This window comes from Hippopotamus amphibius, chromosome 10 (assembly GCF_030028045.1).
Source record: "Hippopotamus amphibius kiboko isolate mHipAmp2 chromosome 10, mHipAmp2.hap2, whole genome shotgun sequence".
NCBI lineage: Eukaryota > Metazoa > Chordata > Mammalia > Artiodactyla > Hippopotamidae > Hippopotamus > Hippopotamus amphibius.
In genome coordinates this window covers 5,402,543-5,412,757 of record NC_080195.1, presented here as the reverse complement: position 1 = coordinate 5,412,757, position 10,215 = coordinate 5,402,543, and the positions used below count along the sequence as shown (strand labels likewise).

General features: G+C 48.1%; 1 protein-coding gene across 1 annotated transcript; it reads right to left on the bottom strand.

The window, feature by feature from the left end:
- Nucleotides 1–697: 697 nt before the first annotated feature.
- On the bottom strand, nt 698–7,049 carry LOC130830404 (sperm-associated antigen 11B-like). Its single transcript, XM_057697611.1, has 3 exons — nt 6,938–7,049; nt 5,741–5,890; nt 698–1,064 (listed from the first exon to the last, which is right to left on the bottom strand). The coding sequence occupies exons 1-3, from the start codon at nt 6,990–6,992 to the stop codon at nt 931–933; spliced, it is 339 nt and encodes a 112-aa protein (XP_057553594.1). The 5' UTR covers nt 6,993–7,049; the 3' UTR covers nt 698–930.
- Nucleotides 7,050–10,215: the final 3,166 nt, after the last annotated feature.

Genomic DNA, 10,215 nt, shown 5'->3' with positions numbered 1-10,215 from the left:
CACCTCAGCTGCTGACCACGTCCTTGGCCTTCACTGCTGTGAGCATCTCTTACTCTCCTGCCTCTGGTCTCGCACGTTTCCAGTCCATCCCCAATTCTTTTGTTAGAATGAACATCCCAACACTCAAGTATGATTACGTCCACTCCCCTGGAGCAGCTGGTAACCTACTCTTGTTTATCCGTGCAAGGTCTTCAGCGTAATATTTGTTTTCTTCCACAGCTTCGCCCCATTTTCCTGCACCCTCTCAGTTGATTCTTGTAATTACTCCCTCTCTTTTGTGGTTATGGGGAGCTTCTCCCGAAATTCTTAGCAAATCAGTCTTTCAAGTCTCCATGACTTCCTACAAACTGCACCCTTTGCCTGAAAATCTCTGCTTCTCTCTTTCACTTAACAAACTCCTACTCATCCTCCAAAATCCTGCTCAAATATGCCCAGGAATCCTTTCTTAATTCTCTCACATTTATCTTCCCCATATGTTGGATATACCCACATTTCAAATGTAGCAGCATTTTGTTGTTTTTATTTACTGAGATGTGTTTCTCCCCCACATATTCATATTTTCAATTCATTACATTTCTCAGTGTCTAGAACAAAAGTAGGTACTCAAAAATACTTTTAAAATAAAAGAACAAATGACTTCAATGCTTTCCTATAAAAGTTTATTACATTCACATCTACCAGTAAAAATTGTGTGATTTGGAAGATATTGTACATCTGAAGCTAAGTCACTTTCTCTAAGATCACGTCAGAAGATCATGTGTAGCAGTTTTTGACTTTTCTTTTGCTGCAGTAAAATGTTTAGACTGTCTGGCACGGATGACACAGTCTCAGCCCCTCTCTGCTCAGCTCCTTCTCCAAAACACCTGCATCTGGGTTGATGGCCTAGGAGAACAGGCAGTGGACAAAGCTCTGGCTTCCATGTCGGCATCCTCAGTTCTGAGGTAAACAGCAGGCATCTTTGTTTTTAGGGCAATAGCCTAGTTGAAATTCCATATAATTACAAAATTTTTGACATCTGCCCTCACTTCTCCTGCAGTTGACAACTTTGAGATCTGTTTCAACGTCTGTATAAAGAAATAGCCAACGTCAGCCTCTTAAGACCATCTCAAGAATCAAACACTGGTTATCTCAGCCCAAAGGGATATGGTGGGGGATGGCAAGGGATAGGGAAGTGATTTCTTTTGTATGCGACTCCATCTATCGTATTCGCATGCAAGCATTCTGATAGCATCAAACTCAGGTCCTGCCTAAAAGTCACCTTCACTCTCCCTGAAAATTCAGAGGCAATCAGGACGAGAAACGGTGAGGGATGCGTTACAACACAAATGCTGTACTTTACATAATTTAGAATGTTGTGTAGGGGGACAAATGAGGACTCTCTGAGGCAAACTGTGAAGTGGTGTGGCCCCATCACACATGTACTAAGTGCAACAGTCCCTGAGGAAAGTGGGCAGAGCCGTCCCTGCAAGGGAGATGAGACATGTAGGCCAGGCCAGGCAGGCGGGGGTGGCAGAGGGTAGAATTTTAAAGAGTTAAAGATGTATTTTCTCCCCCTCGCCATGAGAGAGTGCCTGGATCTGATACCTTAAGCATGAGTCAAGTTACTTGAGTAATGTAACATTGATATCTCACTCTAAAGTAATAAAATTATTAAACATTAATTTTTCTCTTAAATAATATATTACGATAATGATGACAAAGGGCGAGGGGTAAGTGCTCAAAAAAGAAAAAACCAATGAACACGGTGAAAGCAGAGGCACAATCTCAGAGAACTGGCAGTAAGTGCCTGGCTAGGGAAGGCTGCTGATGGGTACCACAGGGTGCTCTGATTATCAAGGGCGCTGCCACTGATTTCAGATTTGACCTTCAGACAGATCACACGTGAAGAGATGTTACCGTTGTCCTGTCCTAACTGCGTTCATCAGTATGCCTTACAATTATTTGGCTAGATCAATAAGTCAGTTGATCAATTAAATTATTTTCTTATCACCTCATTTTCAGAGCAAGAGTCTTTTTTATTTTAAATCTATAAAAACCTGCATGGCTTCCCTGGTGGCACAGAGGTTAAGAATCTGCCTGCCAATGCAGGAAATACGGGTTCAAGGCCTGGTCCAGGAAGATCCCACGTGTCTCGGAGCAACTAAGCCCATGTGCCACAACTACTGAGCCTTTGCCCTAGAGCCTGTGAGCCAAAACTGCTGAGCCCACTTGTCACAACTACTGAAGCCTAGAGCCCGTGCTCCGCAACAAGAGAAGCCACCGCAATGAGAAGCCCGTGCACCACAATGAGGAGTAGCCCCTGCTCTCCACAACTACACAAAGCCCGAGCACAGCAACGAAGACCCAACACATCCAATAAATAAATAAATAAATTTTTTTTAAAAAACCTGCACATAGGGAATTCCCTGGTGGTCCAGTGGTTAGGACTCAGTACTTTCATTGCCAGGGCCCCGGGTCTGATCCCCGGTTGGGGAACTAAGATCCCGTGCACCACGGCCAAAACAAACAAACAAATGAACCCTGATAGTGTCACCACAATCAAGGTCATAAGCATATTCATAACCTGCAAAAGTTTCCTTGTGTCCCTTTGTTTTTGTTTTCTTTCATTTTTGTCTCTCTTGTGGCAAGAACATAAGCTGTACCCTCTTCACAACTTTTTAAATGCACAACCCACACCGTGAACTACAGGCTCTATGACGTGCAGCACACCTCCAGGATCTATTCCTCCAGCATAAGGGAAACTTTATCCTATTGAACAGGAACTCTACCGATTTTTCTACCCTCTTCCTCCGGAAACATCATTCTATTGTCTACTCCTTTACCTCTGATTATTTCAAATACCCCATATGCTTCATAGTTTCAAGTTCCAAACTATAAAATCAACTCCAGGTATGTAGCTCTGCCTTTCCCAAGGGAGAGATTTACCTCCTCGGACCTACTCTCACCTAGCTAAGGCCCAACACAATGCAAAGATCATTTTCACTACGGCTCCGATGGAGGATGACCGAGAATGGTCTCGACGCACCTGAGAAGGGTCCTGCCTCCTAGAGCATCCTGCGCCAAAGCTGTGGGGCAGCCATGGTGAGGAATCCCTTCCTTCTGGGATTTAAAACTCCTCGTCTCTAATGTTCACTCTGCGGCTTTGCTTACTCTTCTGATCTACTCAGAATAACCCCGTCTTAAGGGAGTTACAGTGTCCCTCCAGGTATCCTAGTCTCACGATGACACGTGTCACTTGTTTCCAGGTTATTTTGAAGCAGATGTTTGCACTTTCTGGTTGTCCTTTCTAGGCCCCTCCAGTGGGAAACAGAACTGGACACACACCTCTCACCAATCAGAGGAGCCCATGCCTACTGCACCTACACACAGGGCAGACCCGTGTTCCCCTCCAGCCCCTGTGCAGCTGCACCTCCAGTCATCAAAATGATTTCTAGAAAATTAATAGAACTAGTACCCTGAACTGAAACAAGAGAGGATAATGCTGTAGGCTCTAGAGGAAGACAGTTCTGAATTCACACAACTCTTCTGTTACTTAGATGGGGTGTGCGTTTGAGAAAGCGACTCTTCAAAGAGCTGAGATTTCCTTGACCATCAAAAGGAGGTGATAAAACCTCTCTTCTAAGTTTGTATGAGTTCTAGCAAAGTGCCTGGCACACAGTAGGTGCTTATTATACTTAAATCATTATTATATTAATTAAATGGGTTGGGACATACTTTGGTGCTAGAAGCCTCTGGCCCTGGAATCTTCTACCAGTCAGTAAAAGCAACAAGAGGAAAGAGGGCATAGTCTTTGGAGACCACTGGGCTGGCCCAGCCACTAACAACTCTGACATCACCTGGGGAAAGTCCGTGGGCCTTGTTCTTCACAGTTTACTCATTTGCAAAGTGGGGATAATAATAGCACTTATCTCCTAAGGCTATTGTGAAGATTAAATGACTTTATGGGAAGCAGTTGGAACAGACCAGCACAAAGTGAGCAGTTATAACTAGTATTATTATTATTATTACTCATGATAATGTCTTGTGGGTTGCCACGGTAACTTGTAAGACAAAATGATCTAATGTTATGAATCTCGTATACAATAAGGACAAGTTCATAACAACATTTTGTCCACGGAGCATTTTTTTCATGAAGCAAAACCAGTTTACCTGAGGATTCACCTAGGAAGTCATTACTGGGCACCTCTGATGTGCCGGGTCCTGCTCTGGGTGTGGGCTTTGCGCTGCGAACGTGGCAGCTCATCTCTTGCTCTCCGCTCAGGTTTACATTTCCCACTAGCTTTCACGTGATTTGGAGACACAGGCAGAGCACACAGGGGCCACAGAAGTCACGTGGTCCAGAATCTCCTACAGGGGGATCACAGTCCATGGACCAGCTTGAGAGCATCACAGGTCAGTCCCCAAGCCAGTTGCGTCATGCCTCTCTTTATAGCTCACAGGCCTGCTCCCTTCCCTGTTCTTGGTGATTCTGCCAACAGCATCCTCCTCTAGCACCAGCCTTCTCCCTTCTTCTGCTCCAAGAAACATCCCTGTCAACTAACCTCCCTTCACACATACCCACGCGGACAGACATGCCTGTGAACAATCCAATCACTCCTCCTTAGAGAAGAGTTACATTCTTAGTGCTGGTTGACCCTTACGTTGTAAAGACACAGCAACAGAGGCCCAGGAGGCCCACACAGCTTCCCTGAAGTTCACACGGCTGCAGGCAGGGCACAGGGTGTGGTCAGCAGTGAGCGCTTTTCTTTGAAGCGTCTACCCCTCTTTCCCCAGCTGAATTCCTGCAGTTTCTGACACTTCCAAGGCTTGTAACAGAGAGGTGGATGGGGAGTAGGCAGATCCGAGTTTCTTATTGATTTGTTGTGTTCTGAGCTGACTTTGTGCTCTTGGAGTCAGCGGCAGGAGAACACACCTCTACCCTAGCTCGCGGCTGACTCCTTCACAGGCCCTCAGTGTCCAGTGGCATCTAAGGCATGTTGTCACTGACCCCTCATGTGGTCAACAGAGTCCCTCTTCAACAGGACCAAGCAGACCCCTGCGTGAGGCCCAAATCTGGACCATGGAAAACAAATACGTGTTCTCCCCACCAAATGCCCAGGCACCATTCCAAGGCAGCACCCACCTGTCCTTTGCACCTGCCACCAGGGAAACTCACCTGAGCAGCTCCCACCCGTTAGACTCCGGAGGTTGAGGAGGTGTCAGGCCACCACAGCCTCCCACAGCAAGAGAGACATACTCAGTTCTACAAGGGACTCTGTCGAAGCCCCTCTCCAGTGTCTCGAGGTGGGATGGGCCTCTCCAGTTACCTGTGGCCCTTCCCAGAAGCTTCTTCCAAAACTCATCTCAGTCACCCCTTCTCTGTTGGAGGCCCCTGGCAGGGTGCAGATCTCAGACTTTTCTCTGCAGGTTTCAGTCACCTCCTTCCTACAGAGCCGTCCACCTCTGCACTCCCTCGCGGACCACTCCGACACCACCTCCCCCGGCCGCCAGCTTTGGGTGGAGTCTGAGCCTCTTGTCTGCTCGGTGCACCCACGTTTCACAAGACCTTCAGGGGTGCTGTTCTGGGGGGCTCTCAGACCCCCACGACCTTTCTGGCAGGCAGAGCAGCCCCAGCTGTCCACGTAGTGCCTCTGACTCTCCAGCGTGGCTCAGCGCCCCGGCCCCCGCCCAGTCACCGCCCATCTATTCTTCCTCTAAAGGTTCTGCCCTCCATGTACCTGTTACAGGCTCCGCCACTTACCTGAGAAGGGGGCTGTGCGAGCTAAGTGCTGGCGTTTTACTTGGTGATGTAACACGTGAGACCCATTTGTTCCTTGTCCCGGGGATGCTTCCTTTGGTCCCCTGGGACCCTCAGTGTCCTGCTGGTCAGCACATGTGACACTGGACAATCCTGTTTCAGAGTAAACACACAGCAGAGAACGCTCAGAGCTCTCCATTCACAGACCCAGGAGGATGCGGGGCTTACATTCCAAGGGACGAGTGACGGTGGAGGTGGGAGGGGCGGGGAATTGTCGCTCAAGGGATTTAAAGTTCCAGTCATGTAGGACGGATGCGTCCCAGACCTGTTTGTTGTCCAGCTTAGGTAACAACATGGCCTGTGTGCTTCAAAATTTCCTAAGAGGGTGGATCTCACATTAAGTTTATTACCACAGGAAAATAACGGCACAAAGAAAGGGACAGGGAAACTCTGGAAGGTGTTGGGGCGTCCATCCCCTTGGCTGTGGGGATGATACCACAGGTGTTTGCATATATCCAAACTCATCACATTGTGCACATTAAGTAGGTGCAGTGCCCTGTGTGACACCCATACCTCGACAAAGCTGCGAAAATGAGCAGATGGATGGAGTCGGTTGGAAGAGGGACAAATGTGACATGAGCATGTGTGTGTGTGAGAGAGAGACAGAGACAGAGATGAACGACGCCTGAAATGCTGCGTGCTGGAGCCTGGGTACCCCGTGGAAGCCAAGTGGCGCACCCCCCAGGCGGTCACCAAGGAAGTTGTTGAGATCCGCTAAATTTCAAGGTCTTTCCTGACACACACTGTCCTTCTCTGTCAGAGGAAGCGGGTGGTGAAGCATAAGAAAGTAGAGTCAGGGTTGAGACCCTCTCTCCAGAAGCTATGCCAACAGCACGGAGAGTCATTCACGGGACTTCCCTGACAGCCCCGTGGTTAAGACTCCGCGCGTCCAAAGCAGGGGGTGTGGGTTTGATCCCTGGTCAGGGAGCTAAGATGTCACATGCTGCAGGGCACGGTCAAAAAAAATTTTGAAAAAAGAGAGTATCATTCACAAAGCAGAGCAGAGACTCCTGCCGATAAACCCACCAGGAGATGGGCTCCCAGGGTTGAGGGTCTCAAGGCCAAGCCCGGACTCCCATCCTGGAAACCACCACGGTGGAGACATCCTGGCCTGGGGCCCAGGCCACATTTTCAATTTACCTGGAAAGAGCAGGACCACAAGGAGGAGGGTGGATGGAGGGAGGAATTGCTTCATGTCGCTGAGGGGACTGCAGCTGGGACGTCCAGGGCTGGGCGCGGGCGGGCAGCAGGAGGGTGTCTTTTATACTCAGGCCAGGGGGAGTGGGCCTGCAGCCCGGGCCCAGCCGCCTGCAGAGTAACTTCCTGCTCTCCCAGGACAGGGGGAGAGGCGCTATTTTCCCACCGCCAGTGGAACAAACACTGAGCCATTTTTCTCAGGAAGTAAATAACATGCCTGAATGCCTTGGGCGGATTTGGTGAATAAGATCAGGGGAAGAGAGGAGGAGGAGGAGGAGGAGAGAGGGACAAGATAAATGTCATTAACATCAAATCGCCAATTTCAAGTGCTCCTGGTTAAAGCACTGCTTTCCCTTAAAGTGGTGACAAGTAAAGCTGTCACAGTGCTTCTGCCCTGTCTTCTGAACATATTTGTTTTAGTGTAAAATATCATGCAGAAAAACACAGAACATTTCAGGTATGACCTGACTTTCAAGGCTGCACTTCCTGAGGTTGCAGAGGTGGTGCTAAAGCCACTCCAAATCATCCTTCCTCTTCTTTCTCCCGTCTCTCCCGAGGCTCTTTTTACCCGCCCCGCTCTGACTGTAATTTTTCGGACTTTTTTTCAGTTTTCTCCCCTCTTTCTATTCTCCTCTTTCCCCTAGGTGCCTGACTGTTGATGCCATTGGATCCAAGTTAACGCTGTTTTGAATATAAGTTCTGGGACTTCCTAGGTGGCGCAGTGGTTAAGAATCTGCCTGCCAATGCCGGGCACACAGGTTCGAGCCCTGGTCCAGGAAGATCCCACATGCTGCGGAGCAACTAAGCCCATGCGCCACAACTACTGAGTCTGTGCTCTAGAGCCTGCAAGCCATAACTACTGAGCCCACTCACCTAGAGCCCATGCTCTGCAACAAGAGAAGCCACCACAATGAGGAGGCTGAGCACCGCAATGAAGAGTAGCCCCTGCTTGCCGCAACTAGAGAAAGCGTGTGCACAGAAATGAAGACCCAACACAGCCAATAAAAAAATAAATCCAATAAATAAAAAATTTTATTTAAAAAAAGAAAGAAAGAAAATAAGTTCTGTAGCTGAGCCTGGGTTTTCTCTTCTAGTGATAATTAGCTTCCTCCCTCTTCTGCGTCATACTCTTAGCAGGCACGAGGTTTCATTTTGCTGCTTTGTTACAGGCTTGTGCAACCCAGGCAGGGTGTTCAGGACTTAACCAGACGTTATAACCATCTAACATCCACTGTGACCCCAGTGACTCTGGGAAGGGCAGTGTTTATCCCGTGTGTCTCATCTGACTGCACATTTTGGTCCACAGAAAAATGTCTTCAATTGTTGGTGTAAGTGAAAATATGTCTGTTCTACCTGGAGAAAGGTGGAAGTGGATGGAGAAGGTGGCGGCAGGTACCACAGAGACTTGGCATCCGAGGAAGCAACAAGGAAGCCAGAGGAGGATTAGAGCTGCTCACAACTGCTCACAGACATGTCCCCGCATCTCGACCCAGCAATCCCTTCTCTGGGTGTTGGGAGCACGGAGGTTCTACTCCGAGGTGTTAAGATCAAACGCATCCTTTTATTTTTGGCATTAGGAAGTCTTCCAGTTCAAGAGGACAGAGGGGACGCTGGCAGGGGTGGGAGAAAACTGGCCCAAGATAAGGGTCATTAGTCACCGAGGCCGTCAGATTCTGACAACTGGATGTCTGAAGAAAGTAGATGGTCAAAGAAGGAAGTGAAAATCTGTGGTTAGCCCAACTCTAAATGGACATTTCTCTTATTCCCTCACCCACACTCTCTTTACTTCTGTATTGTAGTCCAACAGCTATTTCTTGCACTTGTACTTACATTTACTTAAGTGTAGAATTGGGGTCTTTTATAAACATGATGCAAATTTTACAGTATATAGGCAACTTATTTCTACAGATGTTTGTTTTCCCTACGAAAAGAAAGCCCATTCTAATATTCCAGCATCAATAGTGATGAACAATATTCTGAGAACCACCACTCAGCTAAAGGAAGGCTCTAAGTCACTCAAATCATTTGATCTAATTAGATGAAGAAATCGAGCCCGAAACAGTCACATCTCTTCCTCTAAGTCTTTTTTTTTTTTGTAAATTTATTTTATTTATTTATTGGCTGAATTGGGTTTTCACTGCTGCACACGGGCTTTCTCTAGTTGCTGAGAGCGGGGGCTACTCTTCCCTGTGGTGCGCAAGCTCCTCATTGTAGTGGCTTCCCTTGTTGTGGAGCACGGGCTCTAGGCGCGTGGGCTTCAATAGTTGCTGCACATGGGCTCAACAGTTGTGGCTCACGGGCTCTAGAGCACAGGCTCAATAGTTGTGGCGCATGGGCTTAGTTGCTCCGTGGCATGTGGGATCTTCCCAGAGCAGGGCTCGAACCCGTGTACCCTGCATTGGCAGGCAGATTCTTAACCACTGCGCCACCTAGGAAGTCCTTCCTCTAAGTCTTAAGACAAAATAATCCTCCCCCCACCACCCCGCGCCCCAATACTTCTGAAAAGAGCAACCTTGAGAAGAAGGAACCAGTGAAAAGCTACACAAAGATTGGTAAGGTTGTTATAAAGGCAGTTGGTGTTACATCGGTCCTACTAGAACAAAGTCTTATTCCAGAATTCTGTGTTCTAAAAAAACCGTAAAACAGTTTACCTCTAAAAGCCACATCCATCCTGAAGGGGAGGAGAACCCATTACAGAACATTCTAATCACTAACACGAACTCTTGGGTTTTGTCCATGCAGCGAATACCTAGTATTCTTTTTTTTTAGCTGCTGAGCATGTGACGTCTTGATTCATCTGAGCCAAGTAGGTGGGCTAAAGTAAAACGACAGAGGCTGCTTTGCCTGAGAAGGCTTTCCACAATGCATGTTCCGGCGGCAGCTGTATGTGAATGATGAAGACAGACACCAGTGCAGGACCAGAAACAACTTCGATCCAGGGTTATGTTGTCCCGGGGCATACTCTGGACCCCGCGTTTGCAAGGCTGAGCGCCTGGAGGCTGTTTACCAGACTCCTCTGTCCCCTGTACCTGAGGTGGTAAGATGGAGAGGCTTGCTCACGTTCCCATCCGATTTTCAGCACGGTATTTCACGGGTGGAAAAGCAAGTCTGCCACACCCTCCACGCCTGGGGTCCCCGTTATAAGAAGCCAACTCTGACGGAAGCAGACCCGCGTCGTCTGAACTCGGATTGGCTATTAAATCGTACTAAGGAGTGAGTGC